Here is a 17,367-nt window from a genome sequence, read left to right on the forward strand (position 1 = left end):
ATCCAATATATTTTTTTTATGTTTACATATAAATTATTTTTAAAAAATATACTTAAAAAATTACACTGAATATATTGTGACGTTATATTTTTGTTGTTGTAGGTGTGAAACCAAGAGCACAAAAATATTTAGAGGATTATGTGTTTTGGGGACAAAGAAAAAGACAAAAAGAATAAATATATTCAAACATTTCAATTGCGCGTTCTTTTTTTCTATTGGGTAGAATTTAAGTCATGAAGATGAGTGTCACATAATTACTCAATAAATCCAAATATTATTATCTTATTATTATTATTATTATTATTATTAGACCTTCTAGGTCTTCCAATGCACTTTTCTACTTTAATGCAATTTTTATTTATTTTTGGTTTGTTATGATATTTGACATATTATTTAGAATTTGATTAATTTAAGTTTAACATAAGTTATATTTAAATAAGTAAAATTAATCGAGAATGGAAGAATAGTAATTATTTTGACTTTTATAGGGAATAACTTAAGTTATATATCAAATTAGATTTTAGGTACATTGAATCGAACGAGTCATTAATATAGGTCAAGCTGATAATGAAAGGGCAATAATATTCGCGTCTAAACTTGAATGGATTGAACAAATTATGCTTTTATGAGTTAAACTTTTTCTATTCATTATTTTTTTTTCTTTTCTATTTTTAAATAATAACGGCCAGATAAAGAAGGGTTGAAAATTCAAAAATTATGAACCAAGATCTTCTAGATGTTGCAATTAAGAAAATTCCTAGGATTTTAAGTGTTATACTATTGCTTTCCTCTTTCAAGTTTCAAATATTGTAATTGTTATTTTAATAGTTCAAGATATAATTAATTATTTTCGTTTTATTTCTAATCATAATTGCTCTTGAAAATTATAAAATCTTAACTATGATGATATAAGCATATATATTGATCGAGCAAACAAATGAAGAAAAATATATTTTATTAAGACATAAAAAAGCTTGTTAATAGGGCTTATATGTTCACTAAAAGTATTATCCGAATCGTGTTGAATAGTAAGCCATCACATGACTCTCAAACACCACCTGTGATAGATTTCGTGAGACAAAGTTGAAACGTAATATCCTTGGCCCTATACTTTGAAATTCTCCTCCTTGTGAATCAATTGTTCCCCAAACCTACGCACATGAACAACTAGAGTATACTAGGGCACCCGAGAGAACTATATCAAAGATTCTTAACAAAATGACTCAGTAACTTTGGGAGGAGTGTTCTCTTATCTTTTGAATAGGAAACACATTCACAGTGCAGGAGACAGTGTATTAAAACTACGACAATGGTAAAATAGTTTTAAAAATCTTTGAATTTTATATTTTTTAAGAAACGTGTAACAGAGAAACACGACAGACGATTTAAGACGAAGGAAGTTTATTAATAGTTTTGCAGCCCATTTCTTATAGTGAGTCAATCTTTTCTTTTTCAACTTTTATTTTATATTTTTTAAGAAACGTGTAACAGAGAAATACGACAGACAATTTAAGACGAATGAAGTATATTAATAGTTTTGCAGCCCATTTCTTATAGTGAGTCAATCTTTTCTTTTTCAACTTTTGCGAAATGGGAGCAGCCTAAACCGTGAAAACGGGGTTGTGGGAGAGCAATACAAGCGTCGTGCTGCTAGGCGAAGCAGCCTGAATGCTGCACCCTAGATGGCGAAAGTCGTTTGGATTAAATCTCGATGAAAGAATACATCAATGAGAAGTTAATTCGATAAGTTTAATGACCCTTTCTTATAACTTCGAATTTTATAATAGAAAATATCAAAAAGGAGTAAAAACTCGTCTTTATTGAAAAATCGAAGAAAAGCTTTATTCTATATTTTTTAAGAAACGTGTAACAGAGAAACACGACAGACAATTTAAGACGAAGGAAGTATATGAATAGTTTTGCAGCCCATTTCTTATAGTGAGTCAATCTTTTCTTTTTCAAGTTTTATTTATATTTTTTAAGAAACGTGTAACGGAGAAACACGACAGACAATTTAAGACGAAGGAAGTATATTAATAGTTTTGCAGCCCATTTCTTATAGTGAGTCAATCTTTTCTTTTTCAACTTTATTTTATATTTTTTTAAAAACGTGTAACAGAGAAATACGACAGATAATTTAAGACGAACGAAGTATACTAATAGTTTTGCAGCCCATTTTGTCTAGTGAGTCAAAATCTTTTTTTTCCCAACTTATATAATGCAATGTCTCCCACAAATGGCCTCTGAGGCTAAAGTTTGACTATATTGTTATGAGTTTAGATTTCAATGGCCTTTTGACTGACTGTTGTCAAGTTGAATTATTCTTACTCTTTAATATAGTTTATAAAAATATAATAATTATAAGAATAATTAAATTATGAGAACTGTAAACATTGTACATAATAGTAAATTTAGTAGTCAATTGGAATTTGGAAAGACCATTCCAAGAGAAAAAGAAAAGTAAGAGCTAAGATTGAATATTTATTTAAAGGTTGATCTATCCATCTCAGTATGTTAAGACTTATAATCATAGAGTTCTCAGGTTCAAGTTTTCGAAGTGGAAAATTCTTTTCAAAGAGAAGTATGTACGAAAAATTGAATTGAAAAGTCAATTTAAATTGAATTACTGTACTTGGTGAATCTAACGTGTTTCATTTATTTGCGGGCCAGACATTCAAATGCATTGGTCTTTAATTTTTGTCTTAAGCAATTAAGCTTATGCATAACAGGTACATTCAACCTGTGTATGATGATATGCTAAATCTTTTTTTATTATTTTTTACTATATTTAATTCATCAATATATTTTGTAAATAAAAAGTTAATTATTTTATTGTTTCTATTTTCTTTCTTCTTATTATTTGTCAACTGTTTAAAAAAAAGTTTTCTCTTTTTTTTTTTCTAAAATTCTTTCTTACGATATAGTTTTCCTTTTCTTCTTCCTAATCTCTTTTATTTCTTATATTCCTCTTTCTTGACGTATTTCAAACTTCAAATAAAAAGTGAAATGTCACGAAAAAGAAAGGGGAAGAAACTGTGTACCCCATTTCAATATATCAAAAGTGTATACATTCAGAATAAAATTTAATGGTCTATACATACATGAGTGTATACATATCTAAACTACATAAATTACAATTTAGTGGCGTATACATACAGAAGTGTATACATTTCATAAATGTACAAAATATAAAGTAATGATGTATATGTAATAGAACTATACAGATACAACTTAACTATGTATACATCAAATACAACATATGAAGCCTGATCGGGCCAAATATGAAAGCAATTAAATATGTATACATCAAATACAGCTTAAATATGTATACATCAATTACAACTTGAATATGTATACATATCAGAACTATACAATATAATTTAAGGATGTATACATATTAGAAACGTACAATTTCAAATTAACAGTGTATACATATGAATATGCTTCATATTATTATCTACCCATTTTCTTTTACATTTCAATGAGATTAACAAAGTGATGTCAATTTTGTGTTGTATTATAAGAGAGAGAGATAAGAACAAAATAATTTTTTATTAAAAAAAATGTGACTATTCAGTACACATTAATAAAGGTATAAAAATAGTATTATCATTCTTTCATACTGGATCATCCATTGCAATGGGCTTATGTGACAACTCTTGCTTTAGCCCAACATGTCCAAATTACACTAAATGACTTTGAAAATTGACGGTATTGAACTTTTAACCTCACTTGCCTCATATAAAAACCTTCACCGTCAAATTAAAAGCCAAAAACTTAAGTATAAAATCACCAAAATGTATATGCAAGTAGCCATTCATTGCCCTCTTATTTATTTATTATTATGTAAAAAAGAGAAAAGAATATAGGAATTAGACAACAAATAATGGAAACGCATATAGAATAAAGTTAAGAAGTATTTCAAATTTTGCAAGTAGCATATATTTCCTACCTATATAATATTCAAATATACTCTAGCTACTAGAGAAAGAAAAAAAAAATACTACCAAGCTTTCTCGTAACAAGTTTGTGCTTTTACGATTAGTACGTACTATACATATTTGTAAATCTAAATATTTCTAAGTTTCACATAGTTGGCAACAAAAATAATTGACCAAGTCTGATTCCGAAAAAATTTAACAAAAATCATAAATTATAATTCAGTTTGTGATTGAGACGTAGTTGAAATTATCAAATCACTGGCCACGTGTTCATTTGTCTAGAGTTTTCTTCCAGTTACTATAGTTCCAAATATGTTAGTCCAAGTTCAGAAAATAGAACAATAAACAGATAACTCAATTATTACAAGGAATAGAATAAAGGCTCACTGAAAAAGCTTTACCTGACAAAAAAAAAAGATTCAAAAATGATAAGAGCTAGTGATGTGAGGTGTTAAAAGAGAAGAATTTTCACTGCCAAAACTAGTATAAATAGATGTCATATGAATGGCTATATCGAGTAAGAGAGCCATAAGAAACTAGAACTCAAATACCAAGAGTCGTTTTCTGTTCAGTTTCTGAAGAATATCAATGGCGTCACTTCAGTGCCAAAAGCCAGCTGCACAACCAACTGTCTGCCACAAAACCACCAACACTGCCACTTGCCACAAGGCGAATGAGCACCACTTGGCTGACAAAATGAAACAGATGACAACCAAGATGTTGCACCACGACAACCATGGTCAGCAATCTGCCTGCCATGGAGCCAAAACTCAACATTCAGCAGGCCATGGCTCCACTGCTATCCACGGAAATCATGGTAGCCACTGCCAGCAGACTGCATGCCATGGTGCAAAAACTCAACATTCAGCATGCCATGGCTCCACTGCTATGCATGGAAATCATGCTAAGGGACACAACACTGCATGCCATGATGCTAAAACTCAACATTCAGCAGGCCATGGCTCCACTGTTGGGCATGGAAATCATGCCAAGGGCCACAACACTGCATGCCATGGCACCAAAACTCAACATTCAGCAGGCCATGGCTCCACCGCTACTCATGGAAATCATGCTAAGGGCCAACTCACTGCATGCCATGGCACCAAAACTCAACATTCAACAGGCCATGGCTCCACTGCTATGCATGGAGGTCATGCTAACCACGGACAGCACACTGCAAGTCATGGCTCCACTGCTGTGCATGGAAGTCATGGTAGCCACAACCAGCAGACTGTGTGCCATGGCTCAAAGAAGGAAGGGGGCATCATGCATAAGATAGGTAGTCAGCTGAATAACATCAGGAAAAAGAAGAACAAAGATGGACACTGCAGAGATGGCAGTGACAGCAGTGACAGCAGCAGCAGCAGCGATGATGAGAGCGACAATGAGAACTGTGGAAGGAAGAAGGTATCATCTAAATATAACCTATTGTCTATTATTGCTTCTGTATAATCTGATGGGCACTGACAATAGAGAAGAAAAAAACAGATTTCAATGTTAAATGCTCCCGCCGTATTAATTTGTTTGACTGGTTTTGACTTGACATAGAGTTTAAGAAAATAATGAAGACTTTTGTATCTTGAGGTATTAAGCTAAAGAAATATTGAATGTACCAAAATACCCTTAATCTTGTAGTCTTAGATATGTCATGTGGAAAGTTAGAATTATAGAGACATTCTTTTTGAAATAGATTAAAAAATAAAATAAGACAAACAAATTGAAACAGAGTAAGTATTTCACAAAATTGATCTAAAACCTGGACATCCACAAACTGTGAAAGGGAACAGATCTTGAATTAGTTAGTGTAACCCTTCATAATGCTCAGTTTCATAAAGATAGCAACTTTACTACGTACCCAATTTACCTTGAAGCCTAAATTGTAATTTTGCTTTTGCAGAAGGGAAGCTGCTGAACAACTAAGCTGCAAACAATCAAGTGAGTAAGAGACAGAAGCTATACCACTAATAAATTTCTGTTGCTAAAAAATTATGTACTTTAATTAAGGGGTGCTATGTGTGTGTCTCTGAAAGAGTCAGGTGTGCTGAATGAATAAATGCAAATACTTCTACTGTACCTATTACCTATGGCCTTTCAAGTAATGAAATAAACTTGTGAGATCAGTATTTTCTCTTCTTTTTTCTTTTTGGGGGTGTGGGGGTAAAGTAATCGATATTACCTCATGGTGGAAAATGCAATGAACAAACAATGATCAGACACATTTGCACATAATATCATGGAATCAGTATGAACCGATAATAAGAGAGCAAGGATAGAGGAAAGAAAGAGTCAATTCTAATGGAATGAGCATTTTCTCCAGTATTTGGATACAATTTTCCAGTAATAGCACGTCAGGATATCAAAGCTGACGAATATAATTTTTGAAGGAGTTTTTAGTAACTAAGCAAGTTTGTCTTCTTTCTACCATTCAAATGAGATAATAACTAAGAAGAATGCTCAAAACATCCTGGGAACTCCAAAAACCAATAAGAAACAAGTTCAATGCAAAATGAAAATAAAAGAAAGGCTTAAACTGTTCAGGCTGTTTTGCTTTGCCGAGGGTCTATGGGAAACAGCAGTAGGGGTAAGGTCCGCATACTCTCTACCCTACCCAAACCCCACTTTGTGGGATTACACTGGGTATGTTGTTGTTGTTGTTTTTGCTTAAACTGTTCAGACTACTCATGAACGTATAAGTAAAAGAAAGAGTATATTCTATCAGATATTTGAAGGCTTTGATCCTATTGCATTTTTAGAGGAATAAAATCAGTTACCAGATGATCATTACGACCAAAAGAAAAATGCAATGAGATACACAAGAGAGACGGATAGCTTTAAGAATGGGTTCAATTGAACCCACCGTTCTTGACTGAAACCATATAAACATGTGTATTTGTGAAAAACACTTGAAAAGCAGTATAAATATTAAGTTCTAAACTCATATTTTGAAAGAGCCCATGAAGTTCAATAAATTCTTAAAATTTACCTCAGTCTCGTCCAGCCTAAACCAATGAAGAGAGAGTGTATTGAAACTAACACACTCCGGACGATAGATTAGGGCCTAGTGGACTATGCATATTTAACCAAAAAATTAGGAATGCTGATGTTCATAAAGCCCAAACTGAAAGAGATGGAGAGCAGAGACAGAGAGAATAAGAATCTAGTAAATTACACATAAAACCTTTACTGGAGCCTAGGGGTATAACAATGACAACTGCTACTACGCCTCAATTCCAAGAAAGTTAGGGTCAGCTATATGAATCCTCACTTACCACTTAACTTCATTTAAATCATTTCATGCCAATACTATGCAAATACAAATAAAAAGTATTACAAGTTGTGTGCGCTTTTTAAATTAAAGGTATGGATCTCTGAAAGGTTAAACCACTCCTAGCAAGCATATGACCTAGAACAGAAGTGCAAACATGTAAAACATATCCTCAACTAAACTATAACACCTATATTGCCCATATTTTACTAAGTCTACATGAATCCCAAATACTGAAGGTCCTTGAGAAAACTTCATTTTATGTGATTTTAAGGCTACCTCGTCCTTCTTTAAGACCTTCAAGCTTCATCGTATGGTTTCACACCAGTGCATAACACTGGACATGATCAAACCATCTCAAGTGACCTCCTCTCATTTTATCCTCAATGTGTGCTAATTGAACCTTCTTGTGAAAGTGATCATTTCTAGCCATAGTTCAAACCTAAAAGATGTAAACAACCCTCCACAACTCTCAGCTAGTAACCTTCAATTTAGAACACCAGAAAATATTCACTATTTACAAAAGCGATTAGTGATAAATAATTTTTCCATGCTTTCTATTGAAATAATATCTTGATTCGCCTTCATCTATTAGTCAAGATGAAAATAAGTTTCAGCACTTCTTCTCTCAAATTTACACTTCGATCTTTCTAAAGGAAATAATTAAATTATTGGCGCATCAAATTTTCAATATTTAAATAGCAAAATAATCCCAGCATTTCCTTTTCTTTTTTGGGTCTATTTTATATGCAAATCTTAAGTCTGAACAGTACAATTTCTACTTGTACTTTTTCAAATGAAACAGGAGGAAGAAAAGATAGGGGAATCTCAAAAGGATGGCAACCAGTCTTATTCTTACTGATATTTTTGTAAAAGCCAAAGGTCAGTCCATGGACTACATTACCTCTTCTTCTTGAAGCACAATATATGTGTGGTGGATGCGATCAAAAGCTCAGCTGAAGGCTTTGGAATATTTTTGTATTTTGATAACGGACACGTTTAATATTCAAAGAAGGATTTGGAATATAAACATAAGAAAAATAAATTGGCCTGGAATAGAATGAGATGCTCTTCAAAGTTTAGCCTTTGGCAGAAAAGGAGATTCAAAGATGACAGAACAATTGATGAAAAATAAGAAAAGAATCCCACCACTAATTCATGTTGCTATTGCGTACATGTGTGTGTATATATATATATATATCAATCATTCTGTGAATATCAAGCAAAAAGAAGGCAACAGTCCAGAATCTAGTTTCAATTTGATCACTCATGGCATCAGTTCAATGTAACAAGCCCACTGAGCAAAACATTAATCATGTTCAATCCTCCACCGTGAGCAACAAGATTAGCACTCCAACTAGCCAAAAGGCAGTTGGCAACAAGACCAATACGTCGATGAGTCAAATGGCTGTTTGCAACAAGACCAGCACTCCGACTAGCCAAAAAACTGTGTACAACAAAAATAGCACTCCAACAGTCCAAAAGACAAACAATGAGAACCACTCTTTCGCTGAAAAAATGAGAGAAATGTCACACAAAATGTTTCACCGTGAACATCATACGAAAGCACCCATCCAGAAAGGAGGTCAGCCTGTCTGCCATGCGTCCTGTGCAACTCATGGCACTCATGCTAACCATACCCAACATTCTGCAACTCATACTACAACTAATGGAAAGAAAAAGATGGAAGGCCACTGCATGCCTATGAGGAGGAACAAACAAGAAAAATACAAGTTCAGTGACAGCAGCAGCAGCAGTGATGACAGCGATAATGAAAAGTGTGGAAGGAAGAAGGTATGATCTGCAATCTTTTACTAATCATTCAGAAGACAATTGTGTTAATAGTCCTTTATCTTAATATAAGCTTAGTAGGACACTTCACTTGCAATTATGATCACAACTACAAAGTTTTTTCTCAAGTAACATGTCGTGAAATACATAAATAAATGTTCTCCTACATTTGAGCCCTTAACCAGAGCACATCAAAACTTTTCTTTACTACAACCTAAAATTCTTGTTTTTGGTGTGAAGAACTAAAAGAGGAGTCCTGCGAAAGATCAGCTACAAGGAGTGCAAGGATGAAAGCAACTTGAATAAGGCATATGTCATCATTATTTCTTATACGTAAATGGTGGAATGATGTGTCATGTCAATAAGTGTTTATCATTTCGATTATGCAATGAAAAAGCTCAATGTTGAAATTTAGTGATCTGAAGAAAGAAGACTTTTTTCATTAATACACCAATATAACCATATAATCACATACTTATTAGCATTACCTATATCAAACAAAAAAGAAAATGGGTGGTGAAAAATACCTTATGAACAGGGTTGCACATATAATGGCCAATGACCACCTATTTTCTTTCCAAAGCTTATAGAAAACATAGAAACCCTAGTGAACGGGATTGTGCATATAATGGCCATACATCGTGGCTATAACCAAAACCACAAACAAATTTTCAGAAATTATTTACGGGAACCTGCTATTTCTTTAAGTGAGTGTATACCACATTTGTCATACAGAAACTTGGACCACTGATGAAAATGAGCATTGAAGTAATGAAATCATAGAGAAATAGACAGACAGGATACTCTAGAGGTGGACAAAAGAAATAGAGGCTAAAGCTTCAGATACTAATTACTAGTAATACTTCACAGGGAGCAACATTTGTAGATATTGTACAACAATGTCATAAGAAACTCCCCCCCCCCCCCCAAAAAAAAAAAGGAAAAAAACCTATAGACTACAAGGAAGTATTCATGAACCATCTTTGCGCAAACTGGACAAAATATTTTAAACCATCAACTGTTTCTTACCATTAAAAACTTCACCCCTCTTTCGCATGATTAGAAACAAAACTTGCAATAGCATGAACAGCAAGCTTTTCAGCTTCTTCTTGGGTGGACTCAGTCAACTGCAAGTGCTTTTTGCCAATTTTGAAGGAGTGATCACCACCATCTATCACATATAATTCATTAACACACTTCATTTTCTTTCTTACAGCTTCCAGCTTCTTGAGTGGACAAAGCCCATCTTTGCTACCCTACATGAAATTAAGCCATAACATTTATACAAAATCTTGAGCATGAATAAGTTTACACTTAGCACCATCACCCCCTCCCAACTCCCAAGCAACAGAATTTATGATATTATAGTAATGGCTGAGAAAACACGACTGATTGAGCTGTGAATAATATAAAAAAGTTAGCTATACCTAGCAAATTAGCAATGAGTGCACAAAAGCAGTCAAAAGAAATCATAATGAATCGTATTTATGTATCCATATATGTCGATTCAAATGTATATCTCAGCCCCACATATACAAGTAAGCATATAGCCCATCTGTAAGCAATTCAGATTTAGCTAATGTGTGTCCATTCTTGTGCCTATTAATAACAAATAATGCCCGTCTAACAAATAAGCCTCAATAAGATGGGCCGTTTTGTCCATGTGAAACATCTACGACAAAGTGCTTTTACCTGAACAAACATAACAGGTACATCAATTTGTAACAGCAACTCATCTCGTGCTGCACCATTTGCACCCTGAAAGATTTGCGACCAGACTTATAAAAGAGATTTTATTTAAAAATGACTCTGTATATATTCAGCAAAAGATAACTAAAAATGGTAAAAACAATTATAATAACGGTAAACTTCGCATGCTATATATGCTGTAAATATATTCACTGCAGTACATACCTACATGCCTAAACAGATCCCCCTTTATAACCATCTAAGTAATGAACATCATGATCATGAACATCAAACTCAAAAACTAATGTTATTGCCTTGGTTCTTGGTTTAGTTGTTCAGGTGTACCTGCACTTAGTTTTTATGACGAGCAGTCTAATCTTAATAATCAATTTAGACCACTCAAGATGGACAGAAACAAAGCACTTGATTTTGGAATAAGACTGAATGTAGCACATCATGCAAGGAACATGTATATAAACATCAAAAGCAAATTGATTCTTGACTGCAACCAATTGTGCATACATGAGCACAGCGATGTAAAGTGTGTAGAAAGTACATTCTCAAAACAATTTGTAGCCTCCAACGACCAAAAAAAATGCAAGTATTCAAGAACTTTACATCGCAATAAATATCAAGAATGATAAGAAAATCATTTCAAGTGCTAAAAATAAATAAACTAGCAATAAGGAAATCAAGAGATTTTCTTCTTATAATACCTTGTGATTTATTTAAACGTGACGGTTATTTTTCTCCTAATTCAAAATAGTAATGGACTTTTTGACTTGTGGAAAAGATATTAACGAAAAATTGTAAAGCAGCTCCTTTGTTTCAAATAGAGGGCATAACAATCCAGCTTTTAAAACTAGAAGAGAAAAAATATATTTGAGTTGGTGTTTGACACAAACAACTGTTGTCCAACTGTCATCCCTGTGAGGGTGCAAAAGAAGCTAGATTTAAATCCAGCTTACTAGCTTGTGAAACAAAGGAGATGCAAAATTTTATAAGCTTTAAAAAACCTTTTGAGAAAGTTAACATTTTATAGACAGAATACACCAATAGTGTATTTTAGTAGTAGTTACATCTGGAGTTTACAGTAAGCAAAACCAAAGAAATCTGCCACCTATATCCCTCTTAAACTATCTAGAAACTGAGTAATATCCTCCACCTTTTTGGGGAGCTTTAAAAAACCTTTTGGTTGTAAGCTAAGACTTAAAATTTCGATCCAGCATGGGAAACACACAAAAATCCATGAATTTATGGTGGGATAAGATTTATAGTATGTTAGAAGCATCAACTTTCCGCCAGCATTGGTTTACTCGAATTATTTGGACGCGATCTTCCAAAAGGCACCATCATATGAACGTCAGCAAAATACATGTTGGAGGTAGAATCTCGGCTAAGCTTTAAAAAGATTAGACATGAATCTTCCAAATCAATGATCATTAACTCATTAAGTTACCATTATCAAAAAAAGAATCATCATTAACTAATCCAGCTTTGGCGGAAAAGGGAAAACGAAAAGTAAATAAAACAAAGGTTTACATTTTACATGCATCAAAATTAAGCAATAGGAATTAGAATTGTAATAAAGATGGGAAAGAACAACAGGAGTATTATCAGGATAATAAATAACCTTTAATGGGTAGCCCAAGCAAACAATAGCTGAAGCACCAATGCTATTAACAGCTACCATGCAGCTAACCCTACAACAAAAGAGGACATTTGTTGCAGGTATGAATATGGAATTAAATGTCATTACCTTACACTTCATCAATTCTCTAGTGCACGAAGGCAATAAAATACTAATTCAGGCAATGCACACANTATATATATATATATAGAACCTTTCTGCATAGTATCTAAAAGAAAAATTCAAGCACTGAAATCAGAAAGTAGTAGAACATCCAGCAAACCAAATTTGAGCTGTAACTCGTTATAAAAGATAAGATATCTACACAAAAGTTACTTTCTGAACACATACTGAAATACATATGTCACAAGAGGTTCCTTTCTGACTACAACCCTGATACATAATTGAGCTAGAAACTCAACATGACTTGCCCTTTTTATTATTGACAAAGGTTAGAAGTAAGTTGTCTGGATGACATAAACTGATTTCAAATAAACAGGAGAAAGTTCACAAATGGAAAAACTATGGTTATAGGAATAAAATAACTCTTGTAGTTGCTACTTCACTGGGAGAAATATTGAAACATTGATGGTTATACATGGTGTTCTGAATGCATGTAATGACGATCACCTTGAACCCATTGACTTCCCTGCCAAGATCAGCGGATGCCCAGGGTATTTAGCAGCCACCTCTTTGACAACATTAGAGTGAAAATCAACCAATTTGTCTGCCTTGGGGGGAGCCCTCCTCTTTCCACCAGACATGTCTGCCATAATCCATAGAAATTCAGCAAGAAAATATTTGATATATAATGTGTGGTTAAAGTGACCCATAAATCTTACATGGGTAGTCAAAGGTCACAACTTCAGCAGCGTTCAGTTCCTTGGTCAACATATCCTTCCATCTTCATAAAGCAGTCATAAGTTAGCACAGAAGGTTTATACATAGAAAGCATGTAGCAAAATTCTAATTATGGAAAGGCCATTTACAAGTAACTAACATGCTTTCTTGAAGTGTCTGGCATGCATGGGAGAAAATACTATAAAAAATCATATAACGGTTAACGAGTAGTGTAGTTTGGTTATTTCGTGTATTAAATAACAACTATGTCAATTAGTTGATTGAAGCAAATGATATGGAGTAAAAGCCAGAAAAATTGTGAGGCAGAAATTGTCATCCCTCCATAAGTGAAAATTCATTTTTCTCTTCCATAATATTTGTTTTCCTTTTGAAGTAATCGATTTCCGTTACCCCTAACACACCTTAAATCCCAAATTGGCTGATCAGTTATAGAAATCCACTCTATTTCTATATCCACAGTTAAAAACTTTTTTTCCAGCTCGATATCAGTCTACCGCAACCCTCCTCCTTCACCTAAAATTAGAACCTGATACGTTTAACTCGGATGGGCGGAACTTAGCTACAGTGGTGGATTCAGATGCCTGTTTACAGATTCATCTGAACCCAATATTTGACTATGAACTCAGTTATCATTATAATTTTAATCTGACATAGTTGTAGGAACCTACAAAATTCAAAATTTTAGATTTGTCTCTGCTTAGCTATGTACATGAAGCGTATCACATATTATGAAATTAAAATCCATATAACACTCAAATATTAATGCATGTAACTAAAAGCGAAACTGCATATAAGAGAGATGACCTGATCATCCAATCGGAGGTGGAAGGAGCACCAGCACCATGAGCAAATACCACTACTGGTGACTTTTCTTTTGAACTTCCATTCACCTCTGCTTCTTTTTCTTCTTCCACTTGTTGAACTTTTATATCTTCTGCTTTTTCTTTCTGCACAGTACGTCTTCGCTTTGAAGCTCTTCGTGTCGGCATTAGTACCGATTCTGGTGGACAGAACGCCGGCGGAATTGGATTTGAACTACCGGAAAAGTGATGCCAGAAATGGAATTTAACGCCTAATTTTGCTGATATTGATTTTTCGCGCCAATATTTGGGGAAGTTAGCAAAACGGTGGAAATATGGGCTGGGCTGAAAAGAAGATCAAAGAAAATAGGCCCATGGGCTTGGATTTCGTTAGATTCTTTTGGGTTAACTTTTGTATATAGCAAACACAAAATTCATATTTGTATATTGTAGCAAAGTTTGCATAATTGCACTCCATAGCAAACATATATATGTATAATTCGCTGTACATATACAATTGAAGCGAATTGTATAAAAAAAAATGTATAAAACAAGAAAGAAAAAGAAACTTGGGCAGAGAATTGTATAAAACGAATTGTATAATTATAAGTATATAGGACGATTATATACAATTTGAATTTGTATAAAATGAGAAAGAGAGAAAGGCAAAAGAGACTTGGGCAGGAAATATACAATTGAATCGAATTGTATAAAACGAGAAAGAGAGAAATTATATACAATTTGAATTTGTATAAAAGAGAAAGGCGAAAAAGACTTGGGTAGGGAAATATTTGTATTGTATCATTATAAGTGCAAAAATATATGTATTTGCATGTGTTTATACAATTTTCTCTCGCTTTATACAGTTAGAAACACAATTTAAAAGCGAGAGAGGCGAGCGACAGGAATAAGCAAGCAAGAGAGGGAGAGTGGCGAGCGAAAATATGACGAAGAGAGGGACTGACAAATACTTGGCTATGAAACACAAATAAATTAAAGATTAGCTACTATATTTATTTTATATTATTAGTTTGTCATTCTATACAATTATCCCTTCTTTATACAAATAGTCGATTAAATTCATTATTTGCTTTTTATGGCCGGTATACATATAATAAGTTGATTATACACGATTACACATACATTGTGCATAACTTTATTTGCTAGGAGCTCATAGACGTTCAAATTATTATTTAAGGTGAAAGCACTTCAATCACGATGGCATATAATACATATAATAATTCACAAATAACATTTGCTAAGTGTGTCTTTATAGATGGCATTTTAAAATATTTACATGAATACACTTTGTCATTTGTTAAATACATTTTATCATGGATATTCAGAATATAATTTATAATTTATCGTTCACATTTTTTCTCTTTAAACATTAATTTACTTTTTTACTATCTAAATTTGAAACTATTTGAAAATAAACATTACTATATATTTCAATTCGAATTCAATATTGATCATGTCCAATCCCCTTCATGACTTGTTAACAACTTTTGTTAGTCATACAAGTTGAAAGATATGGGTTATATATGGATTACACAAGTATGGTTGAGATAAATTAGGAATTAATTAATTAAACTACTTTATTTTTTGATTTATCAAAAAAATAAGATCCAAAACTTCCATCTTCTTAGGTAGATTAGATGTATTTGGATTTTGGATTGGTTGACTTTTGAGTTTTGACCAACTATATATATATAATCAAGGGGATTTCCCTAGGTCAATTGTATTTTAGTTCCCAAATAATTAATTAGTCATTTTCATTCCACTGTTTTTTGGCTTTTGAGACTAGATTAAGACTAAGTAAATTTTGTTGGCATTAAATACTTTTGATAATGCAAAGAATTAAAATATCTTGTTAAACCTATTTAACATGTTCCAACTTGCAATAATATTTATTTATTTATTTGTAAATAAAAACGAACAAATGTCCCTCGTTTCTCTTTTTCCTCTCTTAATTATAGTGAATTATTTTTTTATCGTGCTATGAACGGACATGGATTGCTCGAATGTGAGGAGACAAATTATATATAAAATAGACGATGTGAGTTTATCAAACTTTCAACAAGCCGCTACATTAGTGGCGCATAATCTAAGGTCAATCGCTTCACTTCAATTCAATATAATAATATTTCTCTTCTAAATTAAAGTAGAAAGTGCACGCATACTCATCATGTACATGTCCAAGAAAAATTCATGGCCAAGCGGGCATTATTGCAATCATTTTATCTAAAAAATATAGAACAATTAGATACAACACGATACACTTTTATTTATTTACTTAACAATAAACATTCAAAAGAAAGAAATAAATAAATCTTCCGCCATCTTGCTCCCTTATCGATATAAACCACTATAAGGTGAAAATATTTACCATTTGAATAATGTCCTGCATGTAACAAGTAACATGTGAAAGGTAAAAAGAACAAGGAATTCGTAAGCGGGTATTATTATGATCATTTTATCTAAAATATATAACGTTTAGACATGATCACTTTATCTAAAAAAATATAACGGTTAACAACAAATAAATCTTTCATTATTTTGCTCCTCTTATCAACCCAAAACACTATTTCCATCTAAAGGTGAACAATATTTACCATATGAATATCGTCCTTCTCGTAACAAGTAACATGTGAAAGATAAAAAGGACGAGGAGGTAGTAACCCCACAAACACAATAATGTCATGAGAGTTAGCAAGTTGCACTTTAACGTTTGTCAAAAAATGGAAATATTGCAGGTAAAAATGTTGTCCTTGAATATAACCTAAACTAGATAAAAATTAAAATAAAGTGCTCACATGAATTCAATTTCTTCATTTTTAGGTCTTCAAAGAGGGCCCATATTGCTACTGTTACACACACAACTTGCCAATAGTTGTTTGTTCATCACATTTGTGTGTGGTGGACTACAGCTCAAAGTGTTGTGTATGTGACTGTTTATCTTTTCACTATAGGACCACAAAGTTTTTCTTTTTCAAAAAAGAAATCATTGTAGTTGGTTCTAATAGGGAAAAAAATGGTTATATTTTTTTTTAATTTTCTAAAGGTTCGAGCAGGATGGTGATTAGTCTTCCTTTCCGTTTTTAGTGATTCGTTTAGTATCAACATGGATTGATCAGAGATGATTAAGATTACTCTAGTTGATCGCATTTTTATTTAATTATTTAACAAGAAAGGGAAAGATATTATTGTCGAACATAGTTTTCATGCATGTGACATGAAACTTTTAGATTTTTTATTAGAGTAGAGAGTGCGATAGAGTAGAAATATAGTTAGGACTTATGATCGTTATTAGAGTAACTTATTATGATCATTTTTTATTATCGTTATATATATATATATATATATATATATATATATATATATATATAT

The 17,367-nt window shown here is 32.7% G+C and overlaps 3 protein-coding genes across 3 annotated transcripts; 2 read left to right on the top strand and 1 right to left on the bottom strand.

Moving 5' to 3' along the window:
* Positions 1–4,439: 4,439 nt before the first annotated feature.
* Positions 4,440–6,064, top strand: LOC107028483 (hornerin-like). Its single transcript, XM_015229563.2, has 2 exons — positions 4,440–5,348; positions 5,839–6,064. The coding sequence occupies exons 1-2, from the start codon at positions 4,530–4,532 to the stop codon at positions 5,851–5,853; spliced, it is 834 nt and encodes a 277-aa protein (XP_015085049.1). The 5' UTR covers positions 4,440–4,529; the 3' UTR covers positions 5,854–6,064.
* Positions 6,065–8,407: 2,343 nt separating this feature from the next.
* LOC107028485 lies at positions 8,408–9,432 on the top strand. Its single transcript, XM_015229565.2, has 2 exons — positions 8,408–9,000; positions 9,238–9,432. Exons 1-2 carry the CDS (start codon positions 8,476–8,478, stop codon positions 9,241–9,243), a joined length of 531 nt encoding a protein of 176 aa, XP_015085051.1. The 5' UTR covers positions 8,408–8,475; the 3' UTR covers positions 9,244–9,432.
* A 498-nt stretch (positions 9,433–9,930) lies between these two features.
* On the bottom strand, positions 9,931–14,262 carry LOC107028484 (KAT8 regulatory NSL complex subunit 3). The gene is made up of 6 exons (XM_015229564.2): positions 13,982–14,262; positions 13,159–13,220; positions 12,947–13,082; positions 12,320–12,389; positions 10,690–10,755; positions 9,931–10,253 (listed from the first exon to the last, which is right to left on the bottom strand). Exons 1-6 carry the CDS (start codon positions 14,164–14,166, stop codon positions 10,038–10,040), a joined length of 735 nt encoding a protein of 244 aa, XP_015085050.1. The 5' UTR covers positions 14,167–14,262; the 3' UTR covers positions 9,931–10,037.
* Between the last annotated feature and the right edge of the window lie 3,105 nt (positions 14,263–17,367).

Source organism: Solanum pennellii, chromosome 8 (assembly GCF_001406875.1).
Source record: "Solanum pennellii chromosome 8, SPENNV200".
In the NCBI taxonomy this organism is placed as follows: Eukaryota; Viridiplantae; Streptophyta; class Magnoliopsida; order Solanales; family Solanaceae; genus Solanum; species Solanum pennellii.